The 20153-nt window shown below is 42.7% G+C and overlaps 1 protein-coding gene across 1 annotated transcript in view; it reads right to left on the bottom strand.

Moving 5' to 3' along the window:
• Positions 1 to 15530, bottom strand: part of SLC27A6 (solute carrier family 27 member 6) — a 51385-nt gene extending 35855 nt beyond the window's left edge. The window contains exons 1-4 of the mRNA XM_077816365.1: positions 15050 to 15530; positions 8554 to 8760; positions 4162 to 4320; positions 1558 to 1682 (exon numbers count right to left, since the gene is read on the bottom strand). Of these exons, the coding sequence (XP_077672491.1) occupies positions 1558 to 1682; positions 4162 to 4320; positions 8554 to 8760; positions 15050 to 15530 (972 nt within the window). The remainder of the gene's footprint in view (positions 1 to 1557; positions 1683 to 4161; positions 4321 to 8553; positions 8761 to 15049) is intronic.
• Positions 15531 to 20153: the final 4623 nt, after the last annotated feature.

Genomic DNA, 20153 nt, shown 5'->3' with positions numbered 1-20153 from the left:
TAATGAAGCCAGATCTATTATATAGAGGTGTATTTACAGAACTCTTTACTATGTCATATGCTAGATACAATTTTATAAAAACCTAAAACATAGGTTCTGTTCTTTAACGTAAAGGGTCAGATTCTGGGCTACTTTACAACCAGTGCAATCCCACTAAATGCTTGTGACCACTTACGCCAGAGTTTACCCAACTTCCCTAATGTAGCAAAACTTTTCAATTTTGCTCAAATTGCTTTTACACACTGAATTAAAGAATCAGGCCCATATTTTCAGGAGTACACATACAACATCTCAGTCAAAATCCCTGACTCGAACATGCATTTTTATTTTAAATATTCGAATCTTCCTTATTTTGCTCTCTGTTTAAGCAAATCAGAAAGTTCTTTTAAGACATGCATAATTTAATGCCCCGGTTTTAATACAACCACTGAATGCAGCTTCCAACTAAAATGCTATATCAGCTTTTAACCTACGTATGTAATTTATGAGAGCTAATAAGACTTATGTACACAGAGTGCAAACCTAATATCTCTAGTGGATGGTAACAAATTGTTTCCTATATTATGTCAAGTGTACTTGATTTTTTGGACAGAATATCTATATATTCCTTATACCTAAGACACTGCTGAGGACTTAATTATGCTAAGTTTTTCGGTTTCTACATAGCTGGAAGTTTTGGTTAGTGACCAACGTGCTAAAGATAGACGGCTGGATTGTGGATAGTCACTAGTCTGCCCAGTTGGAGGTCAGATATGAGGCCTTCCAGACCTGGGAGCAGTGTGTTCACTCTGCTAGCCAATTCATGGTTCTTCCCCTTTGTGGAAGTTAGCACAGATGGGGACACCTCCCCCTAGGGACTATGCAGCCACAGAAATCAGGAACTCCCATTTTGCCCAACTGCGGCATAAGGACAGGAAGAGGGAAAGGCTCCCTCTTCCCTCCATGTGTACTTCTAGAAGGGGTAGACACATTGGTCTGCACATTTAAGGCTGAAAAGTCTAAAGGGCAAACTAATAGGAACTTGAAACAATTTTCTCTTGATCCTTTGAACTGTATTGACCCCTATAAAACCTTCAAGAACAGAGCAGAGGGATGGCCTATGTGCATGCATGTTCCACAAGCCAAAATAAAGCTAGTAGGGCCAAAAGTAGGCCTACAAAACTTGACAGTGTCTATTTAAGTTGATCACAAGAACCAAGATTTTGAAAATGCATTAATGTTAACGTAGGTACTCTAGACTTACCCTTGGCTAAAGTTTGAGCATGAATATTTTCTTTTCCAAATAAAATAAAACTGATTCAATTTTTTCCCCTACATCTTTAAATATGGTATCAACTCCTTGGTGCCAGTTCAGTTTGCCCAGAACCAATCTATTGGCAGTCACAGACGCAGCAGCAACCTTGCACAGAAAGAGGGGTGGAGGGGACAGATTTTTTTCTTTTAAAATTACTTTTCACATTTCCCTTTTAATGTAAATACAGCTACAACTGCTAGCACGCAAATAAAGTTTAGTGAATAACCAAATGGTAGGATAACCATCATTTTAATTCCACTTACCACAGGCTGGTTGCAAAGATAACGACAAAGCTCTCCAATATACTGGATAACAGTCACATTATACTTTTTGCAGTCACTCCAGAATTGACTAGCTGAGAATTTCTTTCTTAAGACGCAAGTTGCACCTTATTAAGAAAATAAAAACAGGAAACACTGGTTTTGTGAACTTGACAAGAATGCTGCTTCAGGTACCACAGAGTCATGTAAAGGTAAGAACTTTGATTCAAATACAAACGACATTCTCATGTGTTTGTTTTACGGACAGGTCTAAATTCACAGACCTTGTCCATTACAGTGAAATGTGTCAGTGGAGGGGGGGGGGGGGGAGGGGGAGGCTTTTTAAAAACTAGTCCTTAACACTTGGTATTTAAAGTGCAATACAAAATTAAGGAGCACAAAAGCCCAGAACAAAAGGATGTTTCTCTTTCCTCTGAGGCAGAGGAATTCAATTTTGTGTACATAGATTGCTTAATATTTTTCTTGGGGAAATGCTTTATGGAAAAGCTACATTTTGCCTTTTAGTTACACACCACAGTAATGCCCCTGGACGAGCACTGAAGTCCTAAATTGCTCTCAAACTCTGAAGATGTTATCACCACTCTCTCCCCAAACATATAAGGACAAAAGCACAAGTACCACCAGTGACGCAACTTCATCAGTTTTAATCTTGATTCAGCATTGATCCCCTCTGTGCACTTTAACAGATGGGGAAACTGAGAAATAAGGTTGAGGAAGGCATAATATCTACTGTATAATATCACACAAATGCTAAATATTATTCATTCCAATTTCATGAAGTTAGCTATAGGTTTTCTAAAACAGATCCACTACCTTTGCAGTATTTTGCACAAGGCAAGACAAAATTCAGAAATTTTAGGTAAACATTTCTAACATGAAGATCATTAGACAACAGGAAAAGATATCCCATTACGGAGATACATGTAGAATAATTATACACAGCAAGAACAAAGGATTTCCCCATACTGAATCAGATCCATAGTCCACTGAATATAATCTCCTGTCTACCTCTAAGCTACACTTGACACTTCACAGTATGGCAAACCTTGGCCCTGACCTTCCACATTAATTTATGTTAAAGAAATCATCTGGGTCAAACAGTCACAATAAAATGTATATTCTATAGTCAATGCTAAGAGACAATGCAATTTAAGTGCATAAAGTCCAACAATTTTCAATGCTGTAAATTTATTTTCAAAAATATTTTAAATCTGAAAAAAAAAATTTTTTTTAATCTATACCAGTCACAGAGCTCCAGCAATATTTATGCTGGTGTGTTTACACAGCCTGCAGACAGTTAAACACGTGCATAACTTTACAAATGAGAATAGTCCAATTCTACAAAGTTATGGATCTGCTTAACTGTAAGCCTATAGCAAGTTTAAGACTTTAAAAAGAACAGCTTGTGTTGAGGGTTGTTATCCTATAAATGTGTGGTCTCCTCTTGGCCCCAAGGAAGCCCTGCAAGTGGCCCATTGCCTCACTTTCCCCTCTTGATTCCTCAAATAAACTCAATACAGCCTTTGAAATGTATAAATAGCCCTGTGGGGAGAGGGCAAGGGGCATTATTTTATTACCAAAAGTCCCGCTACCATAAACCAGAATCCCTCAGTGCAGTCCAAACAGCAGATTAGGTCCAACAGTCCAACACTAAGTGTGGCTCAGACATCCCTTATCTTGCTTCAGCCCAGCTCCCAGGTACAACTCTGGCATCTCACCCCGCACCTCGCCTCACCTCAGATGTTTATCTACCCTATTTTCTTCCCAGATAGGGTTCTAGCTGTTGCCTGGAGATATCGGCAAAGTTACCGCTCCCTTGTTCCCCAGCCTTCAGCCCTCTCTGGCCCTCTGTCTTCAGCTGTCTGGCTCAGCATCTCCCTCTACTGCTTTCAGCCTTCAGCCCTCCCTGGTTATGGCTCTCTAGCCTGGAGAAGTTTGCAGGTGACCCCAACTGCCTTCACCAGCCTATTATTCTGGGTTCACTGCTTAAACCGGGAACTCACACCATTTCATCCTTCACGGGCATCTCCTCGCTGAAGCTCTCAGCCCAGCCCTGTCCTTCCACTGAGCTCTTTACTCTCAGGACTCTAGACACTCTCCCCTTTTAAATTCTGGGTTCTGAACTCTCCTTCTAAGCTTCCCCTCAGGGTTTGAGTTCTGAATTCCCTTCTCAAGCCTCTGAACTCTCATTTTTAACTCCCAGGGCAGCCCCACCCGCCTCATTACACCAACACAGGCACACCTGGACTGCAACAGGGGCACTGAGGCCAATTTCATTTAAGGGCCTGTTACCCTAATGCCAAAAACAAAAACGTGGATGAACAGAATTTTACTTAATTTTCTAAAATAAAAGTGGATAATATGGACCTTACTGCAGTTTCTTAAAAAAAAAAAAAAACCTAGTCAATGGAATCACAAAACTGGTTACAATTATTTCCAGATTCATTTGTTTTTTGATTTAGAAAGGAAGATACAAGCCAAGTCTAATTAACTCCACTGATAGCAACGATTCTGCACTGTGTTTTAATGCAGTTCTTAATTAATCCCCTCTTCAATCAACAACGCTATAAAATAAAGTGAGCCTACCCAATTTAATACATCCAGCAATGCCAAGGACAGAAGCTGCACTGTGGTAAAGAGGGAGAGTTATATAAACAGTGTCATCTGCAGTAGCACCAAATGCCCATAATCCAGCAGCTCCTTTTAGGATCTGCAGATGACTAATAACTGCAGCTTTTGGTAGACCTGTAAAGACATAAAACTATACATTAGAGAGGTCAACATTCACTTTTGTTGAGTACATGAGTATCCAGTCTGTTACGAACTTCAACAACACTAATATTACCTACCTTTCTATATTCTAGGGCCAATTTTTCTGCTAGCCACTTAGCTAAACAGACATCTAAGAACTTGTTTGCAAGTTTAATGTGGCACTAGGTCTGTTGGTCCTATAGAAGTAAGGGGTATGCAAGCAAGTCATAGCTGCATCAACTCACTGCACACTGGGTCATCTGATTCAACAACAGATGGACCAGGATGTGAAGCAATATGAAGGAGCTCCAGGCCTGATGTATAGTTAAAATAGACAAGGTAGGTGAAGTAATATCTTTTATTGGACCAACTTCTGTTGGTGACAGAGACAAGTTTTCAAGCTTACGAAGAGCTCTGCTTCAGGTCTGGGAGAGGTAACCAGAGTTCTGGTCCTATATCCATATAACTATGTTGCTCAGCAGTGTGAAAAATCCACACCCCTGAGTGATGTAGTTACACCAACCTAGCCCCCTGTGTAGACAGCACTAGGTCAGTGGGAAAACTTCTCCCATCAACATAGCTACTGCCTCTCGGGGAAGTGGATTAACAAAGCTGAAGAGGAGAGTTCTCTTTCATTGACTAAGAGCATCTTCATTAAAGCACTACAGTGGCATCAATGCAGCGTTTTAAGTGTAGACATGCCCAGAGTGTCAAGCTAAATACAAGGGTAGAACAGATCCAGTGTCTTTATTAAGTCCATGATTTTTGGTGTCTAGCAGAGTTATGAATTTAAGTTCCCTTTCCTTAGAGGACGAGGATTCAGAGGTCAGATATGCAGTGATCATTTTGTGAATAGTGTTCATCCAAGTTTTTGTCTTTTATCATTTTTCTATGCGAGTTCCTTTGAGAGCGTAGTGATTGTCCGGTTTTTCCCCACGTAGTTATTAGGGCAGTTGGTGCACTGGATAAGGTTCACCACATTGGTATGATAGGCATGGATAGAAACCATGGATCTTGAGAGCAGTCGCATAGCTAGGCGGGGAGCGGGGCAGCGGCCGCTCCCCCACCAAGCGGAAGTAGAGTCTTTTTAATTCTTTGGCACCTTTTTAATTTTTACTCTCCCGGCGGTGCTCCGGATCTTCAGCAGTACTTCACTCGCTCCAGTGGTGGGGGGTGGTCCTTCAGCGCTGCTGGGGGAGTACTAGCGGGTGGCACCTTTTTTAATCTACGCTCCCCGTTTTCCCCACCTGGCTATGCCACTGCTTGAAAGGTGTGTTGTGGGGGGTACTGATCATCATAACAGTGAAGACATATCTGCAGGTTTCACATCTGGTGTTATAGCGGGGGATGGTACTGCTTTGAGCTGGTATGTCCTAGTGTATGGGGAGCTCGCTCGCTTCTGATGACAAGCATGGCGAGGCTAGGGGGCTCTCTGAAGGCCAGAAGAGGGAGTCTGGGAAAGATTTATTTGAGGATGTGGTCCCCATCAAGTCTGGGGTGCAAGTTTCATGATTCCCTGTGTGGGTTTTAGTGCAGGGTATTAGGTGACTAGGGTTGTACAGTGGGAGGTTTGTTTCCCCTCCCCATATTAAAGCAGGTTCTGTCAGATTATTTCGGTAGCCCATTCCATCATGTGATCTACTTTTCTGATGGAGTTTCCTTGTGTGGTGAAGGTGATTTTAAGTGCGTTAAGGTTTGTACCTGGACTCTGTCCTCAGTGCACATTCTATGATATCCGAGTGCCTGGTAGATAAGATTTCTTGGTGTGTTTGGGGATGGTTACTACATGTGTGAAGATAAGTGTGGTGATCGATGGGTTTCCTATGTATAGTTGTCTGTAGGGTTTCATTGCTGAAGCTGATAGTGGTGTCCAGGAATTTGATGCTGGTGTGGTAGTACTCTAGAGAGAGAGTTTCATGGATGGATGGTTGACGTTATGGTGGAAATCTACAAAATCACAGCTGTCATGCCTTTGCTCCATTTCATTTTGGTTTTTCACACACAGCAATCTATGTGTGGACATGTAGAGTTTCTTTGAAACTGTACGAGGGATCCTGCTCGGAGGCAGACTGGGGAAGTTCTAGACACAAGCACTACAGTGAAGCTGAAGCAGAAGCTTTATAAACCAACATCATTTTCCTTATTTCTAATCCTTGTTCAGTGTTAGAAGAAATCAGCTCTTTCTAGGATTCTTTACTATCATCAGCTGACACTGATTTCATGGCATCTCTCTCCAGTAAGATTCAAGGGCTTCCCTGCCTCTGCTTGACACCCCCAATCCCAAAAGCTAGCTCCTTAGAAGATGTGGGAAGCAGTAAGATATTTGCCTTCTGAAAAAGAGTTCTAAAAACTTTTTTCTCTTTCTTGTGCTCCCGGATGAATGCTGTTCTCACATTAAACAGCGACAGCTGATGGTGCTCCAAACTCAGAAAGACAAGCAAAGACTGCAAAATTGATCTTAAATATACAAAATTAAAAACCAATTAGGAGTTTATATTAAGTAATCTGAGCACGTTTATACAGCTGTATTTGGGGTGAGAGCCACTCACAAGTACATATCGTTTCCAAGGATGATCGATTAATTATACACCCGCAGGACAAAAAAAAGGACGTTCCATACTGATCAGATCAATGGTTCATTGAGTATTTCCTCCTGTCTGGCTCTGACTGTGGCCTCTACTTGACATTCCAGAGGCACACAAACCTGCCCACCATACTGTACCTACCAATAGCTCACTGTGCAGTGCTTTATGTGAAGGAAAGATTCCTTCCTTTAGGAATCAGCCTTCACTCTTACTTTAACATGCATAATCACAAATTTTATTGAACAAAATAATCTAACACTTTGAAAAATCCATCCACAGATTTTTTGCTTTTGATTTCCCCTGACTCTAGATTCCAAAAGATGTTTAAAAGCTGCACAACATTTTATTTCCTTTTAACTTGGCCAGAAAATCTAGACTATTAATTATAATCAGCAATCATGTGTTCTTGTATTATAGGAAAGCATGAAAAGGATGGCTGGATTTGTTTGTACTAGATGAATCAGATTGCACAAGACATGATTTTAAACATAATGATTCAATTCCCTCTAAACTTTTATTCATGCTAAATAACTGCTCTTCTTGCAATCACACTGTGCCTAAAAGAGATAAAAGTTTCAGTGTGCATGGGCTACATACAATCACTCAAATTTTCTTACCTCTGTAAGTAACTAAACTATATTAGATTAATTCTGGGCATTGCATCTTTCCACCTCAGCTTCATATGGAGGCCTTAAATGACACTGTGAGAACTAGGTTACAGACTACCTAGGGAAGTCTATAACATGATTTAACTAAGAGTATTCAGAACAAAATTTCTATCCACAGTAGCAAGCTCTGCTATATTTTTTCATCACTATTTCAAACATAGTTTATCTCTGAATAATGTTTGCAACAGTTCTGGTTTTTTTAATTACTTTAAAAACAAACAGAATTTAGTTCTAAAATGAACTAACGTATGGTTCCATGGAGGCAAATAAAAATCAATAAAATAATTATGCTTGGGCAGGGGAAACAAGTTGTAAGATGCAAGTTATTTTTAAAACATCTCATGACTGAAACCACAAGTTAGTTTTCAGTTGAATAAGAAACACCAATCTATTTAACCTAACATCATGATGCTGCTTTTTATGCCACTGATCAGAGTTTTTTTTAAAAGTCTTAACTTCTTAGCCACTGGAGCAATGGTAATGAAACCAGCCATCTGTTTCTAAACTAAAAGGCTAGTAACTTAATCCTATTTTCTGTCTCTTTGGTGACCTGCATTCAAAGCAGCTTAATGAAGACCCACTTCATAATAAGTGCATAGTAACTTGTTCTAAAAGGATGTTGTAAAGTTCTAGGTGTACACATTAGCTCTACAGCTGTGTTACAGAATCACAAAATATTAGTATTATGTTTGCAGTGTTGACTAGCAGGCACCAGTAATAGTAGCTATTTAATAAAAGGGCATAATGCCCTGCCCCAGGATTTAAGCAATTCGGCTGGGCAGGGAAAAAGGTGCTACCTTTGCAGGATCCCCTATGCCAACAGCCTGGGAAACGACCAATGCCTTTCTTGAGCTTCTGATACCTTCTCCTGTAGACTGAGGTGAGACATTTAGAGTGTCTGATACAGGCACATTAACTGATGGTTTCATAAACAGTTTCAGGAAATGATGGAAACATGGAAAAGAGAGCTGTACCTGTAGTTCCTGAAGTAAAAATGTAGAGTACAGAGGACTTGAGGCTGTTTGCAGAGCGGAGGTGAACTGGTACACAGTCCTCAGATGCAGCTTCCAGTTTGTCTAAAAGGGTATTAACACTTGGCAGAGTGCAGTCTTTTGTCATTACCCAAACACCAATATCTTTTTGGAGGCTAGGAAGAATCTCCTCCAATGTCCCAAGCATATCTTAAAAAACAACAACAACATTGTTACCTATTTTATAATGTATTTACAGAAAGCTAAACTTAAAGCAAGTTTTTCAATGTTTTAGAGTTATGTTAGCAAAATACAAGGAGCCCGATTCACCTCTGTGAGAGTAAGGGAATATAATCAGGTGCTGGTGCCCTGTGGGTGGGGTGGACTTCATGTAGAAAAGGACAAACAATGGTACATACAGTTGCTGTTACTCCCACACTTTAAATTTTAGCCAGCACTCCATGAAAACCCACTAGCAATGACTACCATCTCTTGGCCACACCCAGTCTTGGGTAGTTTACAGTCAAGTTTCAGATGAGAAGTGCAGTTAATGTTTCACTCCAGATTTCATCTGGCAAGGTAATCTGCCTTCATGCATTGCAGTTTAGTTATGGATACTTGGGCTGGTCTACGTTGCAAAGCTAGGCCAGCTTAACTATATTGCTCAAGACTGAAAAATTTCATGCCCTGTGCAATGTACTTATGTAGACCTAAGCTCTGGTATAGACATAGCGAGATCTGTGAAAGAATCTTCTATTGACTTAGCTACTGCCTCGGAGAGCAGAGAACCCCTTCCGTCGCTGAAGTAAGTGTCTACACTAGTGACACAACTGCAGTGTTTCTAGTGGTCTGCTTAATCCAAAATTATCCCCTTGCAAATGGCATGGCAGAAAACAGCAACAGATGTCACCATTCTCCAAACATACACAGACTACAAGTAAAAAATGAGCCACTACCATGATTTATTGTCTCTTGTGTTTCCCATCCCCAGAAATGTTTGCAATTTTATGGAATTGGTGCCAAAGCACGATTGGCTTATTTACAGAAAACTATTTTTCCTGTGTTTATGACTACTAATTTAGCTACAACTAATCAGGAGAAAGATCTTGGCATCATCGTGGATAGCTCTCTGAAGACATCCACGCAGGGTGCAGCGGCAGTCAAAAAAGCGAACGGGATGTTAGGAATCATTAAAAAAAGGGATAGAGAATAAGACGGAGAATATCTTATTGCCCTTAAATAAATCCATGGTACACCCACATCTTGAATACTGCATGCAATACTCATCTCAAAAAAAGATATACTGGCATTAGAAAAGGTTCAGAAAAGGGCAACTATAATGATTAGGGGTTTGGAACGGGTCCCATATGAGGGGAGATTAAAGAGGCTAGGACTTTTCACCTTGGAAAAGAGGAGACTAAGGGGGGGATGTGACAGAAGTATATAAAATCATGAGTGGTGTGGAGAAAGTGAATAAGGTAAAGTTATTTACTTGTTCCCACAATATATGAACTAGGGGCCACCAAATGAAATTAATGGGTAGCAGGTTTAAAAAAAAAATAAAAGGAAGCTCTTCTTCACTCAGCGCACAGTCAACCTGTGGAACTCCTTGCCCGAGGAAGTTGGGAAGGCTAGGACTATAACAGGGTTTAAAAGAGAACTGGATAAATTAATGGAGGTTAAGTCCATTAATGGCTATTAGCCAGGATGAGCAAGGAATGCTGTCCCTAGCCTCTGTTTGTCAGAGGGTGGAGATGGATGGGAGGAGAGAGATCACTAGATCATTACCTGTTAGGTTTACTCCTTCTGGGGCACCTGGCATTGGTCACTGTCGGTAGACAGAATACTGGGCTGGATAGACCTTTGGTCTGACCCAGTATGGCCATTCTTGTGTTCTTACTGAGCATAAAGAACACTAAGAAATTGGTCACTGATTTTATGGTCATTCAGAATTTCAGGTATAATTCTGATTTTTTATTTTTCAGTGCAGTAGTCTTAGAAATAAATTTACACTGAGTTCTTAATGTATTTGAGAAATGTCAATTATATTTAAACTGCAGACAAGTCAAGCAAGAAGGGGGCTGTGGTCATAAGACTACCCTATGGTCTAATCAGGCAATCCTTTCTAAGGGGAAAAATATCATAGTTACAGTCCAATTTAAACTGTCATTTAGGATTCAAGAATGGCAGAAAGGCAGTGGTTCCCACTTCCTAGACTGAAGCACATCTTCTTTATGTTATTCCAATTAATTAAGATCAAGCCCAGACTGAAAATATCCTTGATTTACTGTTTCCTATTCTAAAATTACTCAGTTAACCTAAAGTTTCTGTTTCTGTGTACGGGTTTGTTTTTTTCACCTAGTATTGAATATTAATACTGTGAGTTGGTTCTACAAAAGACTTTTCAGTTGCACTCTGGTATTAAAAATTTGGAACAGTATCTGAACTGTTTGTAGCCATTTGTTATCTTGAAAGAGATTCCAGGTTAGATAGGAGAGCACAGCAAAAAAACCATAAGCAATTTTCTGAAGGAAAAAAAGGCAATCAGAAATAGCTAAATATTTTCCTAATATTAAAAGAGCCGGAAGCCTTAGATTAATTCTGCATAATGCATGAACAATGTGAGCTGAAGATAAACTCTCCGTTGTACTAATATATTTCCAAAGAGCACTTATACCAATGTAAAAAGGTCCAAGACTATGTCCAATGTTGATGTATTGTTTAATGCACACTGAATTTCTCCACCAGATGTTTTTTAAAAACCTGATGCTCATTTTACACTTGTATTACCCATATGTCCGGAATAAACAGCTCTCTTGGAAGAAATGCAATACAGCATTTCTGGTGGTTCCTGGTACATGTACATAAGCAGATGGTAAAGCAAGTCACAGGTTGTGAACTTAAGCTCTCTCTATTTTTCTTAGTAACATACTAAGAAACTTTTAGGGTTTGTTTTGCAATGAGTTATTATTATACCTAATCTTTAACTATAATAGAGTAAATAGCAGTCCTGTGTGTTGTTTACACAATACATTCTGAACAAACATACATTAACTACATGGCTTCCCTGGGAAAATTCATGCGTTATTGAAGGTGGAGATCTCCCCCACGCCCTTTTCTCTATTTTTCCTTCTCCTGCTTCCCTACGAACAATTGAGCAGGTTTGTGACATGATGCAAACAACCTGAATACATAAATAATTGTTAATTGTGACGTTCGAATAATAGACAATACACCTTTTGGTTCTAAACTACCATCCTGCATTGCTAGTCATACAAAAGGTTTTCTCTATTTTTCTGAGCAAGGAAATAATGCAATTATTTATTGGCAGGCAAATATGAACCCACAGTAATAAATGACAGAAATCAGATTATGAGATCAACTTGTACTGAGCAAAAATCTTACTCAGTTCATTCAAAAAGAATTATGAAATATTGCTGACAAAATATTTGAAGGGCACTCTGATGCATATGCTAAATAAGCTGTGACAATCCAGGTAGCCACCAATGATCCTTTGAACAATAAAAGGCCAGTCCCAAACTCCCCATTTTTAGATGCATTCCCTCCATATACTTAGTTCCCTGTCAAAAAGGCTCTCTGTTCCTGCTAAATTGTGTTCAGCAAAAGCCATAGGTGCTGGAACTAGGGGTGCTGGAGGTATGGCAGCACCCTTGGTTTGAAGTGATTTCCATTATACACAGGATTTGGTTCCAATGGCTTTCAGCTCCCCCACTATAAAAATGGTTCCAGAACCTATGGCAAAAGCTTGTAGGGGTCATCAGATGTAGCTAAGAATCTATGTTGGCTGCCATGCCTCCCTTGAAATGCCACTGAAGACCATGCAAAAGATTCTAGAATGTGTACAGGAACTACAAATACTTAGCATATATTACTGATCAAACACTGGGATGTATCTGAAGGAGGCACTGACTCAGGTAGGGGACCCAGTGAGTTTCCAGGAAAGGGAAAAGCAAACAAGCAAAATGGAGAGCCAAATCCCATCTTGGAACAGTCCATAAGAGTCCACACTGCATGTCTTTAACTCCGTGCTGCTCTGGATGTCTCATAATTCTTATTTTTATCATTTAGTTTAATGAATCAAGTTATGTATTTGATAATAATTCACATTTATTTTATCAAGAAAACAATTTCCCCTTTAAAAGCTGATTAAGGATTCTGCTGCTTGTATGTCATAGTAGCTGTTCTGAATTCACAAGCTCCTGAAAATATCTCACTCATTCCCCTTCTCCAGGGCATTCATAGACTATGATCTAAATTCATTCCTAGTTTATCTTGACTTCTGCCAGCATAAACCAGGGTTCAGGAGCCATAGCGACAAAAACTTCCACAAGGGCACACAGCAGTGGCAGAAAGCAACAGAAATTTCCCCTCTGCGGAGGCTCCTAGGCAGTCAGTGAAGCTAGGGGAAAAAAAAAAGTGGGAAACACTGGTCAAAAAGGAGCCATAATCAGAACAGCTAGGGGATACAATTCTGCACATCCCCCTGAGCAGCCTGAGTTGTCAGGGGCCACTGACAAAGCAACCCTCTCTCAGTGGAAAGCCCCAAGCAACTCCAGAGCTGGAAATACTGCATGTACTGTCAACGGTTAAACCCTTGGAAGGGTTCAGCTACCATTACAGGTGCCAGGAAGTTCCATGTTCACTTTCCTGTGCTAGCTGGGGTGACTCTGGTACTACATCTATGCTGTTAACACTTACTGCTTCCATACAACTTCCTGCAGTAAGGGATACAATTTACAGTTTTTGTCAAAAACTCTCATTTAGCCTAGGTAGGACTGCATGATTTGGCTCTTTTAAGGATCAGATTCCACTGCCCTTACTCATCTTAAGTAGTACCTTACTACTCACTTTGTCCTTATAGTTTCAATATAGGTAAGGGTGGCAGGATCTCATAAGTGAGCAGAAGTTTCACAGAAGCGAATCTCCTCCTTCCACTCTAACACTAAATACCATCAATCCAGCAGGATTAACTGTTTTAAACTATTACATTGAGATATTATATATATATATATATAGAATAAGATAAGCAGGGAACAAGAAAAATGTAAACTCAATAGGTCATTATTAGAGATGGTTGGGAATTTTTCAACCTAACTTTTTTTTTTGGCGGGGGGGGGGAGGGGGGTCAGAAACTGTTAACTGAAACTTTCAGACCCATTTTCTCCCACCTCCCAGGTGAGAGTCTTCCACCAGGCTATGCAGTCAGTCTCCTCCCGTGCCCCCGCTCACTTAGTTATTTATACAAAGTGAAACAGCCCCAACAAGAGAGACTGAAAGAGCCCTCACATTAGAATAGTCAAAGTCTGGTGGTTACAGCCCTCAGTTGGAATGTGGGAGATCAAGCTCCTACTTGGCCTCATTTGCAGGGTCTCCCTCATCACAGGTGGGCATCGTAATCACGAAGCTGTTGGCTATTCTGGGGTCTCACTCTTAAAACTTTGAAAAGATTTAGTTTCATCACAATGAGGAACAGGAAAATTTTTGAATGGGATAGGAAAACTATCTGCCACCCACTGTAGTCATTATGTGTTTTGTGATCCTGCTGAATTTGCATTGCTGGTTCTCATTTCAGTAGCTTGCGTAAATAACACTCTTCTCCACTCATATTTTTCAAACACCCATACGAACAGTAGTACAAAACATCCAATGAAACTAAAAATAATCAGGAGGAAGTTTTAGGATTACTTTTAAAAATAGAAAATCACCACTGTAGATAGCATGAAGAAGGAAATTCCACCAATCAGGTGAAAAGGGTACAAAATCCCTCTCGCAGCCTAGTAAAGGCACAGCAAATACGTAGAAAACCAGAAACAAGGCACAGAGTGCAGGTAGAGGTAATAGTTTTAGAGATAGGACAAAGCTGCATATTTAAAGTGTAAATTTTGAAACACACACGCTCCAACCCCAACGATCAGAAATGTTCCAGTTTGAGATTTTGCTTAGTTTTTTAATAAAGATAAAGAGCGGTTTGCAAAAATTAGCACCTGGATTTGGATGCTGAAGCTCTTTACCAATCAAGCTCTGGTTTTGGATATGTGGTTTTGGTTTGGGGCCCTCTCTCATAAACACTAATTACATTGTACAATACATGCAGGTCAAAAAAGGAGTTCTATCTCCTCTGAACACTCAACAAAAATCCACCCATAATTTAGAAGCTAACAAAGTGAGCTACCCCTGGTTATTACATCCCATCTCCTAAATGTTAGTTGTCTACTGTAAGTTTGTAGCGGTCTCATCTCATCTATACCACACAAATAACACAAAACTTTTTAAGACTGTCAGCTGCTTGGGTTAGGAACTATATCCTCATAAGCCTACCGCACAAAAGGGACCCACTCATGATTTGTGAGCCTCTTGGTGCTACTTTAATACAAACATTACATTATCTGTCTAAACCAGGTCTCCAAAGAAAGGAGGTGGGGAGAAATGCAGTGTATGAGGTTAAAGCATGAGTATACAAAACAAGTATATACTGTACCTGCTCCCACAATGAGTATCTTGGGCTCACAGTTACGGATAGAATGCAGAAGGGACCTGGAGCGGACGTTGAAGTTGAGGAAAGCCACCACACAGCCCAGCTTGGCCACTCCAAACCACACATGGATGAAGTCAGGTTCATTGCTCATCAGCAGGGCCACGGTATCCCCCTTTTTCAGCGCTCTCTGTTGCAGGAAGACCTGAGCTACCCTGTTACTCCTCCTGTCCACGTCCTGGTAGGTGTGAACATCTCCTTCATAGACGATGAATGGCTTGTGGGGCTGTCTTTCAGCTTGTTTCACAAACCTGTCCAGCACCGTGAAAATCTTCCCTCGCAGCCTGTAGATCTCCATGGTCAGCCCATATTTTATCACTTTCAGCAGATATTTAAGGTCGTGCCAGAAGTAGGGGAAGAGGAGTTTCTGGATGAGATGCAGGGAGACAATCCCAGCTGCGGCGCCCGTTACCCAATAGGGGAACATCGGAACAGCCGGAGCAAACAAGCTGCGGACAACAAGCAACAGCTGTAAGCGCCTCACCCAGCAGTACTGGGGTGCTTTACTGGCGTCCCTGAGTCTGGAGAGACGGGTCAGAGTCCAGATGGGAGAGTCCGAAAGGAAGCTCAGGAACTCCGGCAGCTTTCCCCCAGTGAGCAAGCTGGGGGAACCCGGGGCGGGAAGAGACGCGCACGAGCGCCTCAAAGAAGCTCAGAACAAGGCAACAGGTGGAAGATGGGCATCCCCGCAGCAGGACCCACTGACCAACGCGAGCCAAGAGCTCCTGCCCCCGGGGTCCCACCAAGCGGAGCGAGCCAACACCCTCGGTCAGTCTCTAGGCAGAGCGAGGCAAGCTCCCCGCGCTGCACTTCAGAGGCTCGGCGAGCAGAGGTGGCAAGAGCGCCCTGTCCTCACAGCAAAAGGAGGGGAACGCGCCACGCCTACGGCACCCAGCGAGCACAACGAGCCCGCGGCCCCCCAAGGAGCGGAGCGGGACTAGGGTCCCCAGCGTTCAGCAGGCAGAGCAAGGGGAGTGCGGGCCCCCGGCCCCAAGACCCACTGAGTGGAACAAGCTTCTCCCCTACACTCCCCCGGGGCTCCCTGACGAGCGCGACCTCCTGTCTGGGGCTAAGGTCAGACAGGGACTTGCGGAAAAGGTGGTGGGGAGCCTCGGTGCTGCGCTCCTTGCTATACCCTCTGCTGCTTCGCCCCGCCGGGAGCGGCGCTGGGGGACGGCTCTTGTATATAACACAGGAAAGGGAGCCGCCCTCTTCCGCCCCCGGCTCAGGAGCTCGCTGGCTAGCCGGGCACGCTACTTGGCCCCGGCCAAAGCCATTGCTGGAGCTAGTGAGTAGAACTGGGAGTCGGGACCCCTTGCAGAGCAGACGGGGCGAGCAGCGGGGTTAGGCTGCCTACAGCTCTCACTCAAGTGAGACAAAGGTGACTAGTGTTACCATATGTCCCAGGTTACCAGGAACCTTCTGGCTGTAGCTCTTTCCTGGGACATGCAGTCATAGTGCTGGCCCCTCTGTTTGCTTCAGCCCAGTGCCCCCTTCCTCTCCCAAGCCCACAACCCGAGAGCCCAGCTACACATACATATCTCAACCCCCGAACCAGTGATCCCACAGGTACACTATACATCACAAAGGGTCCTGGGTTGTTGGGAAAGGTATCTCACAACCTTCTCTCTTCCCCCTCTCCCACCCCCTAAAAAAAACAACAGATCTTGGGAGCCAACAGAGATGGGATTTGTATGTGACAATCAAATTTCTGGTCCTCCTGGTTGGGGAGAGAAGCTTGAAAATGTGACCCAAGTGCACCCGGAAGTTTAGAAAACCAGAAGATAGATCAAAAGAACCCAAACGTGTATTATTTAATAATGTTATTATCTGGATGTCAGTCACCTGATTTTGAACACTTGGGGCTGTCAATACTAAGTCCCCAACAAATCCAGTGGCTCCCCAGTACCTCACCCAAGTCTCTTCAAACATGGCAGCTCCCCCTCTATCTCCTTCAAACACGTTACTGCAGTCATCTGCCTCCTCTCAACCCAGAGGCTCCCCCAACCCCTGATTGCTCCAACCTTCATCTGATCTGAGGCACACCTCTCCACCAAACTCATTTATTCTCAGACTCCCCAGGGAAGCAGAGTGGTTGCCTTTCCCTCCCTCCATCAAGGGGAGAAGGCATACAGCTCCCTGGCAGAATTTCCTATCTAGGTTGTACTGAGCAGGCTCACCCAAACTGAGCAGGCTCAGTAACATCTACTGATGCTGCTGCCCTCACTCTGCCCTTCCTTGGACTCAGACTGCTGTCTGCTCTTCACAAGGTTTAAAAGGTGGCAAATCAGGGGCGACTGGTCAGGGTCTGAGAAGGGGGTGGAAATTTACTGGCCAGATGGTCAAGCAGCTGTAAGTAGTGGCAGGAGAGGGGCTGAGGGGCAAAATCAGGGAGGAGGAGGAGGAGGAGCTTGGGATAAGCCCAGGGATGAGATGCTGTAGATCATGGCAGAAGCCAAAATCTCTGCACAGGGAGAACATCTGGGATGGGGAGAAGGGGTAACAGTTACCCCACCACCAACCTCAGCCTGGTCCAGTCCACACAAGAGATCCACTTCCTGGACACTACAGTGCTAATAAACAATGGTCACATAAACACCACCCTATACCGGAAACCTACTGACCGCTATTCCTACCTGCATGCCTCCAGCTTTCACCCTGACCACACCACACGATCCATCGTCTACAGCCAAGCTCTGCGATACAACCGCATTTGCTCCAACCCCTCAGACAGAGACAAACACCTACAAGATCTCTGTCAAGCTTTCTTACAACTACAATACCCACCTGCAGAAGTAAAGAAACAGATTGATAGAGCCAGAAGAGTTCCCAGAAGTTACCTACTACAGGACAGGCTTAACAAAGAAAATAACAGAACGCCACTAGCCGTCACCTTCAGCCCCCAACTAAAACCCCTCCAACGCATTATTAAGGATCTACAACCTATCCTAAAGGATGACCCAACACTCTCACAAATCTTGGGAGACAGGCCAGTCCTTGCCTACAGACAGCCCCGCAACCTGAAGCAAATACTCACCAACAACCACATACCACACAACAGAACCACTAACCCAGGAACTTATCCTTGCAACAAAGCCCGTTGCCAATTGTGCCCACATATCTATTCAGGGGACACCATCACAGGGCCTAATAACATCAGCCACACTATCAGAGGCTCGTTCACCTGCACATCCACCAATGTGATATATGCCATCATGTGCCAGCAATGCCCCTCTGCCATGTACATCGGTCAAACTGGACAGTCTCTACGTAAAAGAATAAATGGACACAAATCAGATGTCAAGAATTATAACATTCATAAACCAGTCGGAGAACACTTCAATCTCTCTGGTCACGCACTCACAGACATGAAGGTCGCTATCTTAAAACAAAAAAACTTCAAATCCAGACTCCAGCGAGAAACTGCTGAATTGGAATTCATTTGCAAATTGGATACTATTAATTTAGGCTTAAATAGAGACTGGGAGTGGCTAAGTCATTATGCAAGGTAGCCTATTTCCTCTTGTTTTTTCCTACCCCCCCCCCCAGATGTTCTGGTTTAACTTGGATTTAAACTTGGAGAGTGGTCAGTTTGGATGAGCTATTACCAGCAGGAGAGTGAGTTTGTGTGTGTATGGGGGTGGGGGGGATGTGAGAAAACCTGGATTTGTGCTGGAAATGGCCCACCTTGATTATCATGCACATTGTAGGGAGAATGGTCACTTTGGATGAGCTATTACCAGCAGGATAGTGAGTTTGTGTGTGTGGTTTTTGGGAGGGGGGTGAGAGAACCTGGATTTGTGCAGGAAATGGCCCAACTTGATTATCATGCACATTGTGTAAAGAGTTGTCACTTTGGATGGGCTATCACCAGCAGGAGAGTGAATTTGTGTGGGGGGGTGGAGGGTGAGAAAACCTGGATTTGTGCTGGAAATGGCCCAACCTGATGATCACTTTAGATAAGCTATTACCAGCAGGACAGTGGGGTGGGAGGAGGTATTGTTTCATATTCTCTGTGTATATATAAAGTCTGCTGCAGTTTCCACGGTATGCATCCGATGAAGTGAGCTGTAGCTCACGAAAGCTCATGCTCAAATAAATTGGTTAGTCTCTAAGGTGCCACAAGTACTCCTTTTCTTTTAGTTATCCCAAGGGGATGAGCCACCTGCCGTGTTTGCAAAAATAGGGATGGGGATCTCAGTCTTACCATGTAATAATAAAATTAATCAACTGAAATATTAATAAATTCCTTAATTTCTCATTTTTACCATGTAATAAATTTAAATATTAATATTGTACTTACATGTCAGTGCTGGACCACTAGGGTAGCAAATTCTGCTGGGTATGCAAAGAAGGCCATACTTACATGGTAACTGCTACTGGTGGGAAAATGTGCCAGCTGCTGTTTTTGCCCTCTTCTCTGGGCAATGAAGATCTTTATGGCCCGCAGACTGATCATGTTAGACTCTAGTTCTGCCTTTTAGAGTATTGTGCACATTGGGCCTGCAGGCTTTGTTCATTGCCTCCTGCCAGGCTAGAAGCTCCTGAAGCTGCACGGCGGATTCTGTGGTTTGCCCCCTTCCCTGCCATTTGTGTTTAACTTGAGAACATAAAAACATAGGCTGCCATATGGGGTCAGACCAATGGTCCATCTAGCCCAGCATCCTGTCTCCAACAGTGGCCAGTACCAGAGCTTCAGGGGGAGTATACAGAACTAGGTAGTTAGAGTGATCCACCTGTCTTCCCTTCCTGACAGTCAGAAGTTTAGGGTTGCCTTGGGCATGGAGTTGCATCTCTGACCATTTTGGCTAATAGCCATTGATGGACCTATCCTTTGTCTCTTTCTTCACTGAACCCAGTTATACTTTTGGCCATCACCATCCCATGGCAATGAGTTTCACAGTTTAACATGCTATTGTGTGGAAAAAGTATTTCCCCTTGTTTGTATTAAACCTGATGCCTATTAAAAAAAATAAAATAAATAGGGTCAGAAGCCACATACCTGAAAAGGGTTGGGTTTCCTATGCTGGAGAACACCCTACAGATGTGG

This window comes from Eretmochelys imbricata, chromosome 5 (genome assembly GCF_965152235.1).
Source record: "Eretmochelys imbricata isolate rEreImb1 chromosome 5, rEreImb1.hap1, whole genome shotgun sequence".
In the NCBI taxonomy this organism is placed as follows: domain Eukaryota; kingdom Metazoa; phylum Chordata; order Testudines; family Cheloniidae; genus Eretmochelys; species Eretmochelys imbricata.
The sequence above is the reverse complement of the archived record's forward strand: the minus strand, read 5'-3'. Positions and strand labels throughout refer to the sequence as shown.